The sequence below is a fragment of the Mobula hypostoma genome, chromosome 14 (assembly GCF_963921235.1).
Source record: "Mobula hypostoma chromosome 14, sMobHyp1.1, whole genome shotgun sequence".
NCBI classification, from domain to species: Eukaryota; Metazoa; Chordata; class Chondrichthyes; order Myliobatiformes; family Myliobatidae; genus Mobula; species Mobula hypostoma.
Window position 1 is genome coordinate 60,733,618 of NC_086110.1, and position 20,053 is coordinate 60,753,670.

The 20,053-nt window shown below is 42.7% G+C and overlaps 1 protein-coding gene across 1 annotated transcript in view; it reads left to right on the forward strand.

Moving 5' to 3' along the window:
- LOC134356541 (CBY1-interacting BAR domain-containing protein 2-like) overlaps positions 1-20,053 on the forward strand; it is a 49,145-nt gene that overhangs the window by 9,165 nt on the left and 19,927 nt on the right. The window contains exons 3-4 of the mRNA XM_063067503.1: positions 965-1,033; positions 1,963-2,028. Coding sequence (XP_062923573.1) covers positions 965-1,033; positions 1,963-2,028 — 135 coding nt within the window. The remainder of the gene's footprint in view (positions 1-964; positions 1,034-1,962; positions 2,029-20,053) is intronic.

Below are 20,053 nucleotides of genomic sequence, written 5' to 3' on the forward strand. Positions count from 1 at the left end.
ATCAGGCTTGTTCAGATGTTCCTTTGAATCTTTTGAATAGAATTTTTTGGCCGCAATGAGGAAAGGTATGTTTGGAGAAAAAAGGGTGCAGAATTTCATGAAAAGAACCCCTCTCCAACTGTTAAGCACAGGGGGTGGATCGATCATGCTTTGGGCTTGTGTTGCAGCCAGTGGCACAGGGAACATTTCACTGGGAGAGGGAAGAATGAATTCAATTAAATACCAGCAAATTCTGGAAGCAAACATCACACTGTCTGTAAAAAAGCTGAAGATGAAAAGAGGATGGCTTCTACAACAGGATAATGATCCTAAACACACCTCAAAATCCACAATGGACTACCTCAAGAGGCACAAGCTGAAGGTTTTGCCATGGCCCTCACAGTCTCCCAATCTAAACATCATCGAGAATCTGTGGATAGACCTCAAAAGAGCAATGCATGCAAGATGGCCCAAGAATCTCACAGAACTAGAAGCCTTTTGCAAGGAAGAATGGGCAAAAATCCCCCAAACAAGAATTGAAAGACTCTTCACTGGCTACAGAAAGCATTGACAAGCTGTGATACTTGTCAAAGGGGGTGTTACTAAGTACTGACCATGCAGGGTGCCCAAACTTTTGCATACCACTGTATATATATACACACACACACACGCACGCACACACAAATAAGTAAGTAAGTAACTAAGTAAATGCTGCAACAGAAAAAAGCTTCCTGTAAGTTATAATACGTGTCACAAACTTTGGAAGTTGTTTGAGCAGTATGCAGCCAATTCAGAGGCTGCCCAGTCAGGTAACCAAATCCCAACACCAGCTCCCTTTAAACTGTAAGAATGCAACTACAGAGTGGTCCTGGTTCATTTCATATTTCTTGTTTAGTAACTTCTCAATTAGGCTTGTTGCAGTAATTTCTCAGCCAGAACGCATTGGTCTAATTGCTTATTTGCCTTCCATACTGAATTATTTTAGGTGGAGAGATTGGATGTTAAAGTTGTCGGACCACTCAAGGCTTATGGTCCACTGACAAAATCCAAACGGGTATGTTATTTCCTGATTTGTATTACTGTACTTTTATCTAAGTAGATGCTGAGTTAAGGAAAATTTTCCCATTCAGACATAAAAGGCCATTCATAAGATGCATTTATATAGCACCTTTACCGCAGTAGAATAGAGTCAGAATCATAAAGTTGTTCAAAATGGAATAGGTCTTTTGGCACAGCATTATCATTGCCGACCAAGATGTCTCTCTGAGCTAGTCCCAATTGCTTGCATTTGGCCCATATCCCTTTCGATCCTTTCCATCCAAAATAATTCCCATATCTTTGAAGTGGATAGCACAGCCGCACAAAGAAGAGAGGAATTAGATTGCCATGCTGACACATTTAGCAGAGGGAAGACAGAATAAAGTCAACTGGCCTATGGACTGAATGGTCTGTTTCTGGGTCATGGAAGGGAGGTTGTGTCAAGCAGGATTGGGGGCAAGGGGTGCCACATGAAGTAAGCAAAATAAAGGGTTGTGTTAATCACTGTTAGAGTGAAAATACCTATTGAAGAATAGAGATCTCTGAAGCTCTGAAGAAGAAAATCAAACCATCAGAGCAGAGCAGAGGTGCAGAAAATGAAGAGGGTCTTTATACCACAAAGGACCCAACAATATGATCCAGGGAAGGAGTGGTCCAGATGAAGGGTTTCAACTCAAAACATCAACTGTCCATTTCCCTCCACGGATGCTGTCTGATCAGTTGAGTTCTTCCAGCATTTTTGCCGTTCATCCAGGGAATCGATGGGTTTCCAATAGATTCCCATGGGCTTCCCAAAATCACAAGGTTTATACAAATTAATGTTCTTAATACAATAAAAGGCTAAATTAACAAATTACAAGCTAGGCAGTTAATGTTTCTACATTTTAATGTGTTGAAGAAGTGCTAACCTCTTCTCTTTTCTTGTTACTTTTTAACCTAAATCAGGCTGATATCAAAAAATTCAACAGTGTCAGAAATCGTGAAATTAAAGAACTAGAGCTTCTGCAAAAGGTGAGACAAAAGAACCCCTCGGACAGGCAAGGAATTGTATCCTTTTGACATTCAAAAAATTATATAATCTTCATTCATTCAGCTGCTGAAATAATGATGAAATTCTTCACTTAATTCTGGGGCAATTTTTGGGCAGGGTCATCTTGGCTGGACCAAATCCCAAGGAAGCCTCACAGCAGTGTACCACCGAACACCAAGGATTCAAAGTACATTTATTATCAAAGTATGCACGTAGTTTCCAACCCTGAGATTTGTCTTCCCACAGATAGCCACGAAACAAAAATCACCATGGAACTCACTTAAAGAGAACATCAAACACCCAACGTGGAAAAGAAAATTAGCACAAATGGCAATATACGAGTGAAAAAGGTACAGAATATAAAACATCGAACCACAGACTCCTTGAAACAGTCTAGGAATGTTCAGTTCAATGATGTCTAAAATCATAGACAGACAGGTGTATAGAATTATGAGGGGCAAAGACAGGGTGAATACAGTCTTTTTCCCCAAGGAAAGGGAACCCAAAAACTAGAGAGCACACTGTATGTTCAAGGGCAGAAGGGAAAGGTAGGACCTGAGGAACAACTTCTTCATGCAAAGATTTATATATGGATCAAGCTGCCAGGGAAAGTAGTTGAAGCAGGTATAATTACATCTAAAATTCATTTGGATCAGTTCAAGAATAAGAGGGGGTTAGAGGAATATGGCCTAAATGCGGCAAATGGTACTAACTTTGGTTGGCATGGATGAATTGGGCTGTAATGCCTATCTCCATTCACTATTACTCTACAAATCTATGACCAGTTGTTTCCTCATTCCCACTGTTCCAAACTCCACCACTTTATAATACTCAGATCTTCTAACTATGGAGATCACCTGATCAACACTTCCTTGATTTATTCTATTACCTTTTCACTCTTTCTCAATCTTTATGCTCACAGATTTCAAACATCACTTGTACATTTTATTGAAAAAAATATTCTAAACTAGCTACTTAAAAGAATGTGAGAGTGGCCACTTTATTTGGTACAACCTACACCTAAATAAGTGGCCACTGAGTGTATGTTCATAGCCCACCAACTCCAAAGTTTGATATGCTGGGCGTTCAGAGATGTCCTTCTACGCACCACTGTTGTAATGCAATTTGTAATGCTACTGTCAGTCTGGCCATTTTCCTCTTACCTTTCTCATTCACAAGGCATTTTTGCCTATGGAGCTACTGCTTACTGGATGTTGTTGCTTTTTTTTCCCCACTCCATTCTCTATAAACTCTCGAGACAGTTGTGCATGAAAAATATATTAGATTCGCAGTTTCCCCATTTGGCACCAACAATTATTCCACGGTCAAAGTCACTTAGATCACATTTCTTCCCCATTCTGATGTTTGGTTTGAACAACATTGAACCTCTTGACCATGTCTGCATGCTTTCATGCACTGAGGGTCTGCCACATGAATGGCTGATTGGATATCTACATTAATGAGCGGGTGTACAGGTGTACCTAATAAAGCGGCCACTGTGTGTTTCAGATACAAGAATCAGAATCAAGTTTATCACCAGCCTGTGACACGAAATTTAACTTAGCAGCAGAAGTTCAATGCAATACATAATATAGAAGAAAAAACATAAAATAATAATAAATAAGTAAAACAATTACCATATACATACTGCATATTGAACAGATTAAAAATCGTGCAAAAAACAGAAATAATATATATTTAAAAAGTGAGGTAGTGTCCAAGGATTCAATGTCCATTGAGGAATCGGATGGCAGAGGGGAAGAAGCTGTTCCTGAATCACTGAGTGTGTGCCTTCAGGCTTCTGTACCTCCTACCTGATGGTAACAGTGAGAAAAGGGCATACCCTGGGTGCTGGAGGTCTTTAATAATGGACGCTGTCTTTCTGAGACACCGCTCCCTGAAGATGTCCTGGGTACTTTTGTAGGTTAGTGCCTAAGATGGAGCCGAATAAATCTGCAGATTCTTTCGGACCCGTGCAGTAGCCCCCCCGCCCCCCCACAGCAGACAGTGATGCAGCCTGTCAGAATGTTTTCCCCTGTACTTCTGTAGAAGGTAAAAGCCATAGATAGAATGGACCAGACGGCACCTTTTTCCCAGGGTAGATATAGCTCATACTGGAGGGCATAATTTTATAGTGATTGGAGGAAGTATAGAGGGGACATCAGAGGTAAGTTTTTTTACATGGAAAGTTGTAAGTGCGTGGAACACACTAGTGGTACATGAGGGACATTAAGAGACCCTTGTGAAGGCATATGGATGAAGAGCTATGAGAGCTATGAGGAAGGGAAGGGTTAGATTGACACGGGAGTAGATTAAAAAGTTGTGGGCCAAAGGCCCTGTATTGAGCTGTACTGTTCCATGATTGACATTCCACATTGGATCTCATTTAATCAGCAGCTCAATTTTAACATTCTCCACCTTCTGAATCAGATTTAATATCACAGGGATATGTTGTGAAATTTGCTACTTTGCTGCAGAGATACATTGTAATACATAATAAAAAAGGTATAAATTACAATTTTATATATAAAGTAGTGCAAAACAAGAAAATAGGGAGATAGTGTACGGGGGTTTAGTGCCCATTCAGAAATCTGATGGTGAAGGGAAAAAAGCTGTTCCCAAAACGTTGAGCGTGTGTCTTCAGGCTCCTGTACCTTCTCCTTCAGAGCTCTTCATTGTCTCATTCCTCCCTGTCACTGAAATCTCCTACAACCTGGCAATGCGCCAAGATTCTATGCTGCTCCAAATACCCAAAGCATCCCTTATTTTAATCCCTTTACCATCAAAAGCTCTGTCTTTTCAACTGCCAAACTCCTTGGACCTGGGCTTCCCTCCCTTACAAATTCTACCTCCTTCTTGTTCTTAAGACTCTCCTTAAATCCCACCTCTTTGGCCATGCTGTGTAAATTATTTGTTAGCACTCCATTTGGGACAATTTCCTTCATTATAAAGTTACTTTATTAATACTAGTTTTCCTCTATCCACTGATTTTACATTAGAAAATAGAACAAATAAATGTGCATTATTCAATGTTGTGGTTATATCCTCATTAATAAGCCTTCAATGGTGACAGCACTATAAATGCATAAAAACAGTGGAGACCAATAACATTTGCTCAAGTACATTTGCAAATATATTGCACCGATCTGTTAAATTCACAGTGAGTACATTTACAGTGACTTTAACAATATAATGAGCAATTTAGTGTGCAAAATTAAGCACTATTTGTCAGATTATGAGCCATTGTGAACATAACAGAAACAGATGGCATTTCTGGGAAAGGAGCCCATTCCTAGTTGAGAAGGTGATAGAAAGTTATTTTTTCCAATAGTTTAATTCGTTTTTACTGACCAGTTGAAAGTTAAATATATTGCCGGTGGGATTGAAGTTACATTAAGGCCAGGCCCATGAGATTAATTTTTGCCAGGACAACTGAATGACTTTTTTATCTATAGCTTCACAATGACTTTTACTCATTCAGAGTTTTTATTTCCATATATTTTAACCAAACAAATTCACATTAAGATTATTGATCCAGGCCTCTGGTCTACTGAATGAATATCATAGGCAGTCCATTACTATATCTATACTAGTCCACAAGTGCTCTCTTTCAAATCCTTTTATTATTCAAAAATAACACGAGTACGTCGAAGTAAACAACACTTACAATGTCTCAAGAAAAAAATCCATTTTAAGGATTGAAACATTTTGGTGATAATAAAAAACCTACTAAGCAGAAAAAGTGGGGAGGGGGGGTCAACTTGGAGTCATGCATCATACAAAACGCTTCTAAAGATAAACATCAAACCGCCAGCAAGAAAAAAAACAAGAATTTACAATCAGATCGTGGAGGAAATCTACCAATTAACTCAAATGATAATAACAAGCAAATGAACCCCATCTTTTCTCAAAATCAAATAAAGATTCAAAGGTTCAACTTCTAATTTTCTCCAAACTAAGACATAGCATCACTTGAGAGAACCATTGTGACAAAGTGGGAGCAGATGTATCCTTCCACTTCAACAAAATGGCCCTCCTAGCTATCAATGTAACAAATGCAATAACATGTTGGTCAGACATAGAGATACCATGGATATTTTGAGGAATTATTCCAAAAAGCACAGTTAATTTGTTAGGTTGTAAATTAATTTTAAGTGTTTTAGAAATTGTCGCAAAAACTGACTTCCAGAACTGTTTTCAGTATAGAACAAGACCAAAACATGTGTCAGTATAGCTGTCTCAGTTTTACATCTATCACGATAACTATCAACATTAGGGAATATTTTAGACAGTCTCTCCTTCGTCAAATGGTAACGATAGTCCACAAGTTCTTTGAAACCCTTGCTTAAAAATTGTATCTGACTCTGTTTTCCAGAGGTTGGCCAGGTTAACAGAGAATCCCAAAGGGAGACATTCCCAAGCATGGCACAGAGCTCAAATATTCTCTCAAGTATTTCCTTTTCAAAATATCACAATTGCACCTCATTGACTACTAACACAGGTCACATGGACGTTTTACCAGTAAAGGGAACATATTCCAATGCAAGAAGTAATAAAAAGCTTCAGTTGATAATGTTTTAAAACCTGTTCAAATGCCCAGCTGCTCCTCTGGTACTTTTCATGGATCTGCATGGATTTCTGTAATTAGCTCCTTGGAGTGGAACTTGAACTCTCATCAGTTTGACTCCAAGATGAGTGTGCTACTGACTGAGTCCCCAAGCTAACACTTGACATGGCAAATAAACTAAAATTAACCCAATGAGTTCCTGAGTCAAATGCACCAGGCTGAATTCCTATCCTGAGCTGAGTCAGCTGAGCTTAACCAGGGTTAAATTAGTACTGATTCGGAAGCTGCAGAGAGGGACATGGAGAGAGTATGCAGTTCTGAATCTAGGGAGGATGTGGTGAAGCTGACTGGGGTTACAGAAAGGACTAAGCCTGCTGTTGGGAGTTCTCTCTCAGGCAAGAGTTGGGTAGAGATGGCAGGAAGCACTGGAGAAGAAAGAGGTAGCGAACGGGAAGTGATATTGGGTAATAGAACTTGTATGGAGGAAGGTTCAATGGCAGGCTTCCGGGAAATGGAAAAATCAGCAGCCATTTGAAGACTGTAGTGGCATATCCAGTGATGAAGGTAGAAGATGCAATTTAAACAAAAGAAGGAAGGAAGAGTTTAAGGTTTTGTTGAGTTTTGAATGTGGTCCTGTTTCTGAAAGCAATCCAATTAGACTAAATAAGGATCTTTAAAAAGCATTAGGAGATATTGTGGGTTTCAAGCCTTAAAGAGATGGGGTAATCTTAGCAGTTTGTAAAGATAGTAAGCAACGTAAGAAAGCTTTGGGGTTAAAAGCTGCAGGAGGAAAGAAAGTAACACCAGGGAATTTTATTGAATGGCAGTGGCTTTGGGGAGTAATCTCTGCAGTGCCTCTAGATGCAGCCATGGACCAAGTTAAAAATAATTCAGTTGGGGAAAAATTGGTGGACACCAAGTGATGGGTTTCGTAATTGAGTTAGAACAGATAGCTTATTGGTGTTGATTAAATTTGATGGAAAAAAATTGCTGCATAGGGTTAATTTAGATGATATGGGTTATATGGTTTGAGTCTATGTGCCACCCCCTCTGAGATGCTTAGAGGGTCAGAAGTTTGGTCGTGTAGCAACTGTGTAAGGGTAAAAAATGGTGTGGTAAATGTGGAGACCATGATTATCACAATTGTGGAAAAGGTATTAGGCCAAATTGTAGCAACTGTGGAGGAGAATATAGCGCTGATTATGCAGGGTGTCCTGTATATAAGAAAGCTATGGAAGTGCAGTGTGTTTATACAGAGGCTCAGCAGAAAGTACAGAAGACAGTGCCAATGAGACATATTAATAACCAGAATACTGATAGTTTAAAGATAGTGCGTAAAGTGCATGACTGTATATCAAAGAATTCGTTAATTGTTCATAAACTAAAGTTTGTCACTTTCATGGCAGATGTGGTAAATTGTACAGCACAAACTAAAAGTAGTTCAGAAAAAATATAAATTTTATTGAAAGCTGCAGAAAAAAACATCCAGAGATAAAAGACTTAACTTGAAAAGTTATTAATGATGTCTTACAAGGAAGAGTAAGTAACGTTCAGACTTCAAAGGAGAGTTGTTAATGTTTTTCTAATCTTACAGTGGAATGCTAGAAGCCTGTTAGCTAATGGTCAAGAGATTAAAAATGTTATTGAAGATTTAACAAATAAACCTGATGTTATAAGTGTATGGAAAACCTGTTTGAAATCTTGTCTAGGTTTTAAGATACAAGGTTATTCTGATGTCAGACGTGATTGGAAAATGGGCAATGGAGGAGGAGAGTTTTTACCTTTGCCAAAAATGGGATAGCACACAGAGTTTTGGGGACTGGGGCTGTTTATGAGTCAATTGTGGTTGAAATTTGGGGAAAGAATATTAAAGTATAGATAATAAATTCATACACCCTTGTGAAAGTTTAACACTTGATATATTGGGGTCAATAACTCTACTGGATGGTTTTTATAGACCACAGAGACATTGAGGAGCAGATAAGTAGACAGATTCTGGAAAGGTGTAATAATAACAGGGTTGTCATGGAGGGAGATTTTAATTTCCCAAATATTAGAAACATAGAAAATCTACAGCACAATACAGGCCCTTCGGCCCACAAAGCTGTGCCGAACATGACCTTACCTTAGAAATTACCTGCGGTTATCCATAGACCTCTATTTTTCTGAGCTCCACATACCTGTCCAGGAGTTTCTTAAAAGACCCTATCATATCTGCTTCCACCACCGTCACTGGCAGCCCATTCCACGCACTCACCACTCTCCTTACACCTGACATCTCCTCTGTACCTACTTCCAAGCACCTTAAAATTGTGCCTTCTCGTGCTAGCCATTTGAACCCTGGGAAAAAGCCTCTGACTATCCACATGATCAATGCCTCTCATCATCTTATACATCTCTATCAGGTCACCTCTCATCCTCTGTCACTATTGATTGGCATCTCCCTACAGCAAGGGGTTTAGATGGGGTGGAGTTTGTTAGGTGTGTTTGGGAAGGTTTCCTGACACAATATGTAATTAATCCTACAAGAGGAGAAGCTGTACTAGATCTGGTATTGGAAAATGAACCTGGTCAGGTGTCAGGTCTCTCAGTGGGAGAGCATTTTGGAGATAGTGATCAAAATTCTATCTCCTTTACCATAGCATTGGAGAGGGATAGGAACAGACAAGTTAGGAAAGTGTTTAATTTGAGTAAGGGGAAATATGAAGCTATCAGGCAGGAACTTGGAAGCATAAATTGGGAACGGATGTTCTCAGGGAAATGTATGGCAGAAGTGTGACAAATCTTCAGGGGATATTTGCATGGCGTTCTGCATAGGTATCTTCCAAAGAGACAGGGAAAGGATGGTAGGGTACAGGAACCATGGTGTACAAAGGCTGTTGAAAATCTAGTCAAGAAGAAAACAAAAGCTTACGAAAGATTCCAAAAACTAGGTAATGATAGAGATCTAGAAGGTTATAAGGCTAGCAGGAAGGAGCTTAAGAATGAAATTAGGAGAGCCAGAAGGGCCATGAGAAGGCCTTGGCAAGCAGGGTTAAGGAAAACCCCAAGGAATCTACAAGAATGTGAAGAGCAAGAAGATAAGATGTGAGAGAATCACCAATCAAGTATGATAATGGACAAGTGTGTATGGAAACAGAGGAGATAGCAGAGGTACTTAATGAATACTTTGCTTCAGTATTCACTATGGAAAAGGATCTTGGTGATTGCAGGGATGGCTTACAGCAGATTAAAAAGCTTGAGCATAAAGACATTAAGGATGAGGATGCGCTGGAGCTTTTGAAAAGCATCAAGTTGGATAAGTCTCTGGGGACCAGACGAGATGTACCCCAGGCTACTGTGGGAGGAGATTGCTGAGCCTCTGGCAATGATCTTTGCATCATCAATGGGGACGGGAGAGGTTCCAGAGGATTGGAGGGTTGCAGATGTTGTTTCCTTATTCAAGAAAGGGAGTAAAGATAGCCCAGGAAATTATAGACCAGTGAGTGGTAAGCTGATGGAGAAAATTCTGAGAGGCAGGATTTATGAACATTTGGAGAGGCATAATATGATTTGTCAAGGGTAGGTTGTGCCTATTAAGACCATAAGACAAAGGAGCAGAAGTCGGCCATTCGGCCCATTGAGTCTGCTCCGCCATTTTATCATGAGCTGATCCATTCTCCTATTTAGTCCCACTCCCCCGCCTTTTCACCATAACCTTTGATGCCCTGGCTACTCAGATATCTATCAATCTATAAGACTGATTGAATTTTTTGAGGATGTGACTAAACACAATGATGAAGGTAGAGCAGTAGCTGTAGGGTATATGGATTTCAGCAAGGCATTTAATAAGGTATCCCATGCATGGCATATTCAGAAAGTAAGGAGGAATAGGATCCAAGGGGACCTTGCTTTGTGGATCCAGAATTGACTTGACCACAGAAGGCAAAGAGTGGTTGTAGATGGGTCATATTCTGCACAGAGGTCAGTGACCAGTGGTGTGCCCTAGGGATCTGTTCTAGGACCCCTTCTCTTCATGATTTTTATAAATGACCTGGATGAGGAAGTGGAGGGATGGGTTAGTATATTTGCAAAACTGGATGCAAAACTGGGCTGAGAAGCGGCAGATGGAGCTCAACCCAGATAAGTGTGAGGTGGTTCATTCTGGTAGGTCAAATATGATGGCAGAATACAGCATTAATGGTAAGACTTGGCAGTGTGGAGGATCAGAGAGATCTTGGGGTCCGAGTCCATTGGACGCTTGAAGCTGCTGCGCAAGTTGACCGTATCGTTAAGAAGGCAGACATTGCATTGGCCTTCCTCGACCATGGGATTGAGTTTAAGAGCTGAGAGGTAATGTTACAGTTATATAGGACCCTGGTCAGACCCCACTTAGCGTACTGCGCTCAGTTCTGGTCACCTCACTACATAAGGTGTGGAAACCACAGAAAGGGTGTAGAGGAGATTTACAAGGATGTTTCCTGGATTGGGGAGCATGCCTTATGAGAGTAGGTTGGGTGAATTTGGCCAGTTTTATCCTTGGAGTGGTGCTGGATGAGAGGTGACCTGATAGAGGTGTATAATGATGAGAGTCATTGATCATGTGGATAGTAAGAGGCTTTTCCCCAGAGCTGAAATGGCTAGCATGAGAGGGCACAGTTTTAAGATGCTTGGAAGCAGGTACAGAGGAGATGTCAGGGGTAAGTCTTTTATGCAGAGAGTGGTGAGTGTGTGGAATGGGCTGTGGCAACAGTGGTGGAGGCAGATACGATAGGGTCTTTTAAGAGACTCCTGGACAGGTACATGGAGCTTAGAAAAATAGAGGGTTATGGGTAACCCTAGGTAATTTCTAAAGTAAGTACATGTTCAGCACAGCATTGTGGGCTGAAGGGCCTGTATTGTGCTGTAGGTTTTCTATGTTTCTATTGGAAAGTGTGGGTAGAAATGGAAAAATAACATATGGTGTAAGGATTCATAGTACTATGTGGGGTTCAGTGACACACGTGAATGGAATGATGGTAGAAGACTTTCTGGAGGAAGTGTGTGATGTGCTTGAATGATGGTAGGCGTACAAGGATAACAACACGGTGTCTGCTGTAGATCTCTCACTGGTATCTACAGTATATGTAACTGGGAAGTGTATGAAGATACAACAGTGAGGGGGGATCACTTCTCTATTATCTGTACATTGCCTATAGATGGGTATCAGAGGAAAGGATCTCATATCCCCAGGTGGATGTTAAAAAGGCAGTTTGAGATATATTCGATGATTTTATGTGAAAGTAGGTTTCCTGACCATTTGGTTCCGGAGGATATTGAGCTCATTAAGTAAGGAATCAATTCCCAGATCATTGAGAATGAAAAAAGGAGCTGTTCCCTGGTGGACAGATGAGTGTAAAAGAGTTATGAAGGAATAAAGCTTTTAGGTAAGTTATGCAGTGTTACTCCTATTCATCTTTCATAAAATATAAAAGAATTGAAGCTATAATTAGTAGTGAGAAGGGTAAAGAAAATATATTGGAGAACATACTGTGATAGCATTGGGAAAGAGATCCAGGTGGGGGAGTTTGCTACAGAAAATTGGGGGAGTTAGGAAACTTGATGCATTACCGGTTTTGTATGGTGGGGAGAAGGTTACAGTAACTGACTCTGAAAAAAGCCAAATTATTAGCAAAATCATAAGTCAGTGTACATAGTTTGGCCACTTTAAGTAAAGAAAAAAAGCTTTATCGAGAAACAGTTTTGGCAAGCAATCCTCAGATTGCTGAGAAGAAAGAATGTTCCAGTTCCTGCTTGGATGTTGAATTTACATTGTCTGAATTTAAAAGGGCTATTAATAGTACTGGTCAGATATCACCTGGGAAAGATGATATTTACATGGTTATCAGAGATGGGACTCTCTCAGGGACACTGTCCACAGCACTGCACTCAAGGCCTTCGGGAAGAAACAGGGCAAGACACAGGACTGGTTTGAAGCGAGCTCAAGTAAGCTCACCGCTGTCATTGAGGTGAAGCGTGTTGCACTACTAGAGCACAAATGCCACCCCACCCAGGCAACACTGCAAGCACTAAGGACAGCAAGAAACAAGGCCCAGGAAACAGCCAGACGCTGTGCAAATGACTACTGGCTACAACTATGCGAAAGCATTCAGTCATCATTTGACACAGGCAACATCCATGGAGTGTACGAGGGGATCATCAAGAAAGCCATCGGGCCAACCCTGAGCAAGACAGCACCATTGAAAACTATAACAGGCGAGACCATCAATGACAAAGGCAACCAGATGGAGAGATGGGTGGAGCATTACTCTGAACTCTTCTCCAGAGAAAAAAGCATCTCGGACAGCACGCTAGACGCCGTGGAATGCCTGCCTGTCATGGAGGAACTGGATGCATTGCTGACTGCCGAAGAGCTGAGTAAAGCCATCGACAGCCTGCCCACTGGGAAGGCACCAGGATTGGATGGTATTCCACCAGAGGCCATCAAATGCGCAAAGGGCGTCCTGCTAAACCACCTGCATGAACTACTGTGCCAGTGCTGGATAGAGGGAGCAGTGCCGCAAGACATGAGAGACTGCAACATTGTCACCATATATAAGAACGAAGGGGACAGAAGCGACTGTAACAGCTACAGGGGAATCTCCTTGCTGAGCATCGTTGGGAAGGTCTTCGCCCGCGTGGTCCTGAACAGACTGCAGAAAATAGCCGAAAGGGTATATCCCAAGTCTCAGTGCGGTTTCAGGTCGGAACGCTCCACAATCAACATGATCTTCTCCCTTCAACAGCTACAAGAGAAATGCAGAGAGCAAAGACAACCACTCTACATCGCTTTCATTGACCTTACGAAGGCCTTCAACAGTGTGAGCAGAGACGGCCTGTTCAAAATCCTCACTAGGATTGGTTGTCCCCTGAGGTTACTGAGGATAGTTCAGTCATTCCACACAGACACGAAGGGCGTCGTTCAGTTTGACGGCTCTTCTCCGGAGGCCTTCAGCATCCACAGCGGTGTGAAGCAGGGCTGTGTGCTTGCCCCCACCCTGTTCGGTATCTTCTTCGCAGTCATGCTGAAGCACGCCTTTGGAACATCAACTAATGGTGTCTACCCCCACACCAGATCGGACGGGAGGCTGTTCAGTCTGTCCCGGCTGAGGGCGAAAACCAAAGTTTGTGAAGTACTCATCAGGGACATGTTGTTTGCTGACAAAGCAGCACTGGCAACACATTCTGAAGAGCAACTGCAACGCCTCAGGGACAGCTTCTCAAGAGCCTGCCAGGACTTCAGCTTGACCATCAGCCTGAAGAAGACCAACGTGTTGGACCAAAGCGTTGAGCACCCCCTGGATGGCAAGCTCCAGGAGTCAGGTATTTCAAGCACCAACCGGGATTTCCTCGAGAGGTGGAAGTGGGATAGTATTGGCGCAGCATGCGAGCCAAAATGCGGGGGTTGCCACTGCGGAAACTGCCAGCCGAGCGGCAAAGGAATAACTCTCGCTGAGGAGCGGGAACTTGAAGTTGTAAGAAGAGGCCTCACCTATGTCATAGGTGACCACCGCAGCAAGGAACCACACTGGCACACCAGATATCCTTGGTTAGAAGAACCAGTTTCTTTGCCAAACAGTAAAAGGACAGTCGAGGCTACATTTCCCAGGACGGAGAGGCAACTAACCAAAGAACCCGAGTGGAAAGCTCCCTACACTGCTCAAGTGCATGACATGGTCGATCAAAAGGCTGCAATGAAATTGTCCAAAGACACAATCATCAACTGGAATGGGCCAGTCTGGTACGTGAGTACCTTATTGCTCCAAACCCGCACTCTGTCACGACCCCAGTGAGACTCTGTGGAACAGCAGCCAAAAGTTCAGAGGCATGAGCTTGAACGACCTGCTAATGAAAGGTCCAGATGCCCTCAACCAGATTCGCACTGTCCTACTCAGATTCAGGGGTAGAGTATACGCTGCTCTGGGTGACATAAAAAAGATGTACAGTTCGGTTTGGTTGGAAGACCGAGAAGTGCATCGATTCCTCTGGCGAGAGTCCGAGGATGAGGAGCTGGTGGAATATGCAATCACAAGAGTGAACATCGGAGATAAACCAGCAGGGTGCGTTGTGCAGCTAGCAATGCGCGAAACTGCTAACCTCCCTCCTTTCACCCACCTCAAAGAGGAGTGGCAGGTGCTCCAACACGACAGCTGTGTTGATGGCATTCTCACATCCCACAACAACCTTGGCCAGCTGAAATCCATCACAGCAAATGTGGAGCAGATCCTGAAGGCCGGAGATTTCGAGCTCAAGCCTTGGATCTTTTCTGGGCAAAATGGGAGGAAAGAGTGTAATTACAAGCTGGAGAAGTCCAAGGCAGAAACCATGGTCTTGCCAAACCAAATGTGCGATGATGACAACAAGGCACTTGGCCTGGGCTACATAGTAGAAGAGGACAAGCCCCCATGTCATGATTGCAATCAATTTCTCGAAGGGAAATAGAAAATGGAGACTTGGTCAAGACCTTCTACAAGAGCAAATCAGAGACCAGACGCCAAACCCCCTGACACAAAGAGAACTGCTCAGCCAAGTATCAGAGCTGCATGACCCAGTTGGCCTGGTAACTCCTGCTAAGCAGAAGGGAGCTATTCTGGTACAAAGGGCATTCCAAGAGGCAAAGGGCGAAAGGTGTCCAGTCAAAGACACATGGGACATAGCACTCTCAGATGCAATTAAGCTCTTTGAGGAGTACGTTCAACTTGGCAAGGTAAAGTTCACCAGGGCACTGACTCCCCCATGCTTCACTGAGGAACCCTGGGCAATCACGTTCTCTGATGGAAGCAAGCAGTGATGTACCTAAGGTGGAACTTGGACCAGGGCTCAGTCGTCAGGTTGGTGAAATCTAAAGCCAAATTAACTCTCTTGGATCACAAAGGTGATGCTGTCAAAGCAGAGGTGTGTGGAGCAGAGTTTGCCTCACGCCTGAGAAAGTACTTTGGGCTGCATAGCTGAATCCAAGTTGGGAGGTGGTACCATTTCGTTGATAGCCAAACAGTCCTTGGTGCAGTACAATGAGGAAGCTATGACTATCAAACATTCTTTGCAAATAGGATCGGAGAGATTCAAAACAGCACAGGGATCCAGGACTGGCGGTGGACTCCTGGTCCACAAAATATTGCTGATGTAATCACCAGAGGAGCCAGTCCTCAAGACCTGGATGAAGACTCAGAGTGGGAAAATGGGCCAAAGTTTTTGAGTTTGCTGATGAAATCAGCCAAAGAAAGCATTAACAAGTTGCAAAAGAAGGCATTTGTTGCTGCCTTGACTAGGGCCAAGACAAAGAAACAGGAACCAGCACAAAAACAGTACCAGGTCAAAACAGAACAATGGAGACCGCCTGCAGTGTTGGCCATCCGAAGCCTTGTGGACACCAAGTGGTTCAGTGTTCTAACTCGACTAGTCAAAACAGTTGCATGGATCTGGAGAGCAGCAAAACAGTTCATTGGACAAAATCAAGCTGTGGACAGTTCAGAGTGGGAGGCAGTTTCTTTGACAGGAATCATCCCAGTAAGGGAACGAGAAGATGCTCGAAGAGACATTTTTCTAGCAGCACAAGAGGGCGCAACCTTCCCAAACACCATTACAGACAGGCTGGTAGTCTACAAAAACCAAGACTCTGGGCTGTTGGTTTGGTGTCCCCATCTTGCCCTTTGATGCCTGGGTGTCCACACTGTTAACGCAGGAGGCCCACAATGAGGCCGGAACCTTGCTCAAGATGAGAAGGGCATGGGTCATAAGGGGAAGGAAAGTTGCCCAAAAAGTTGTCGATGGCTGCATGCTCTGCAGGAAGGCAAATGCAAGGAAGTGTCAACAAGTAATAGGTGACTTGCGGTCAGAAAGAACTGAACCTGCTGCACCGTTCCAGTTCACAACGGTGGACCTCTTCGGACCCTACCAAGTAAAAGATGACGTCAAGAAAAGAGTAACACTGAAAGTCTGGGGAGTGGTCTTTTGCTGCATGGCCAGCAGAGCCATCCACACAGAGTTGGTAAACACCCTATCAACCGAAGGATTCCTGATGGCCTATCAGAGGTTCACAGCAATCAGGGGGCATCCAAGAAAGATCTGGTCAGATCCAGGCACCAATTTCATTGGAGCAAAACCAGTCTTGGAGGAGCTGTACAGATTCTTGGACAGCCTGAGCGAAGCAGCCCTGCAGGAGACCACGGCAAAAAATGGAACAGAGTGGATGTGGAAAATCCATCTGCCTGATTCTCCACACAGGAATGGTGCTGCAGAAGCCGCTGTACACATTGTAAAGACAGCACTCCAGAGTCTTGGGAAGGAGTCTGGACTCAGTTACAGTGAGTTCCAGACAACTCTTCACATAGCAGCCAACCTTGCCAATGAGCACCCAATTAACGCCAGGGTACAGAGCCGGGAAGACTGTATTCAGTATATCACACCCAACACCCTTCTACTCGGTCGAGCATCTCAAAGCGGGGATTTCAAAACCTTTGAATTTTCCAGCTTCCCCTACAAAAGACTCTGAGCAATGCAGTCAGAGGTGACCAAGTTCTGGAGGTGCTGGAGCCAACTTGCTGGTCCTAATTTGTTTGTCAGGAGCAAGTGGCATACTGCACGGAGAAACGTCTCTGTTGGGGACATCGTCTGGTTAAGCGACCAAAATGCACTGAGAGGACATTTCAAGCTTGGCAGAGTCATCAGTACTAATCCAGACAGCAAAGGCATCGTGAGGGACGTCAGCATCAGGATCTTCCCAAGCTACAAAAGCTCTGAAAGTAACAACAAGGCATCCAATCTCTGATGGGAAAAAAGACAGGATCCAAGTCACCATCCCTCACAGGGACGTTAGGCGGCTGGTTGTCTTACCACCTGCTGGGGAACAGATGGAAAGTCAAGTCAACAATATATCGTAAGAACACCGAACTGGGACCACCAAGTTTGCCTTTGAAGCTGGCGATCTCCTCAGTGTTTCCATGGGAAGATCGAGTGGGAGGTGTCAAGTCAAACTAGAGTTTCTAGAAAGTATTGGGACCTAGAGGAAAAAGAAAATAAAATTTAAAAGAAATAGCAAGAATCCACTGATAGACCGGATGGAACCCGCTGCCTGAGTGCGGTTTCTACCCGGAACATCGGGAGGACCAGGCAGCATCACAGCGGCAGTCCGGGAGCAGCATTGGAATCTGCAGTAAGATGCTGAACTTTAAATAACTTGAGAGACTGTTCCATGAAAAAGAGCACTGCTGTCACTGCGTTTTGGGTTAGCGCTAGCTTCACGTCACGGGGATCATCACTCGCAGGCGCTTCTGGGAAATGGGGCGAAGTTTAAGAAGAGCTCGGGAAGCTTCGGGAAGGGTCGCCCGGTTTGAAAACATAATGGTCTATGAGGGAGCGGAGAGGTGCAGGTCAGAATCCGTCTACAAAGTCCGGAGAGGTAGCCAGTTTTTTCACCTAATAACTAATAACTTATGACTAGTGACTAGTGACTAATGACTAATGTCTAATGGTTGATGGAACTATCAAATTGCCGCACTTGCAAAAAATAAAAGGAGGGAAAAGGAAAAGTTGTTTGGTCATTGAGTGGAATCTAGTTAAAAAACCTTCGGGTAGACACGTTCAATCACTTTCAAGTGGGGAAGCTGCACATGTTCAAAGAAGAAAAAGAAATCCAATTTGACAGTAGTAATTTTCTTTGATGTAGAGAAGCTTCTGAAAGGTTAGGGACACAAGGGTTTAAACTAGAAAGGACAGGAATAAGCAATAAATGTTCAATTGGTTTCAAGTTTTTTTATGTGATAGAAAGTTACAAGTTAGGGTGGGAACAACGTTCTCTAAGGAGTACGAGAAGGAGAATGGGATTTGACAGGGGAATGTTATGTAGCCCACTCCTTTTTAATATTTTGATTAATGATACTTCCTTATAAGTTGGCTCAGCCATTTCGATATGGTTATATGCTGCTAATGATGATGACAGTGTGGAAGAGAGGTAGGAATGTAAATTATATCATTAAGAAAATGCAGGCAGCTATTAATGAAGTTGAGGAATGGGGACGTCGGAGGAGGTTTAAATTTTCTGTTGCTAAGGCTCAATTTATTTATTTTTCAAAAAGGAACATTACACCCACAATTGATCTCAAGTGATATGATAAATCTCTTTAACAAGAGTCAGTGGTAAAGCTTCTAAGTATGTTGGTGGACACAAGGCTAACACGGAAGGTGCATGTGAATAAAATTCTAGAGAAGTGTGAAAAGGCCCCTAATGTGCTTAGGTGCTTAATTGGGTGTGATTGGGGTGCGAGTAGGGGGCCAATAAAACAAATGCATATTGCTTCAATAAGATCTGTCTTTGATGTGTTGCTTATGGGTCAGTCTCACAAGTAGTCTTAAAGCCCCCAGATACAGTTCAAGCTCAAACATTGAGGTTATATTGTAGTGCTATTAAATCATCCCCAATTTTGACATTACTGTTAGAAGTGGGTGAAATACCTTTACATCCACGCAGGTTACATACAGTTAGCAAAGGTTCATTGGGTTAATGTAAGAGGACATAAAGCTGATTGTCCAATATTGGCAACAATAGTAGAATGTTGGGAGTGCTGGATTCTTAAGCTCTTCAGTTTTGGGTGGATGGGTAATGAATAGGTACAAGATCTCAGGTTGTCTAATGTGGATTATGGTGCCAGTTTACCCCTTTCTGTCACTCCTCCATGGTTTTTCCCTTTGCCTGAGGTTGATTTGGGTCATCAGGAAAAGATCAAGATGGAGGGTGATTCTTTATCAGCGGCACAGAAAATTCAGCAACGTAAGCAAGGCAGATATTATGGATTCTTGCACATCTACATGATGGTTCAAGAGATCCAGTGACAGGTCGTACAGGTGTTTCTGTTTATGTTCCAAAGTTTTAGGTGACTATTAAGAAAAAATGATCAAGCAAAGTATTGGTATTCATGTCTGAGAAGGTTGCTTTCATTTTAGCCTCAGAATGGGTCAAAGAAGTACGCACTGATTATACACTTCAGTGCTCTGATTGATTCTCAGTCTTGATACCTACAGTATTGAAAGAGGTACCTCAAATTGTAGACCGGACATTCTTCTTGAAATTGGATAACATCTGTTGAAGTTGCAGGGTCTAGGCCTGTGTATACATTTCATATGGGTTCCTGCCCATGTTGGGGTTGAAGAAAATGAGGTGGCAGAAGTTCCTGCCAAGCAATCACTTAAAATTAAGGATAACAGATGTGGTGGTGCCTTTGTACAAAGCGGTGATGAAGCCATAATTAAAACATCTACTCAATCACTGCGGCAACAAAGTAGGGTTAAGGAAAAGAAAGGACGGCACATATCAAATACAGAGGATGGTGCGAACTCAACTGGGAGATGGATATAAAAGGGGAAGAAGTTATACTTACATATCATTCATATAGATCACTTCATTACCATAATGCATTGAAGTAGTA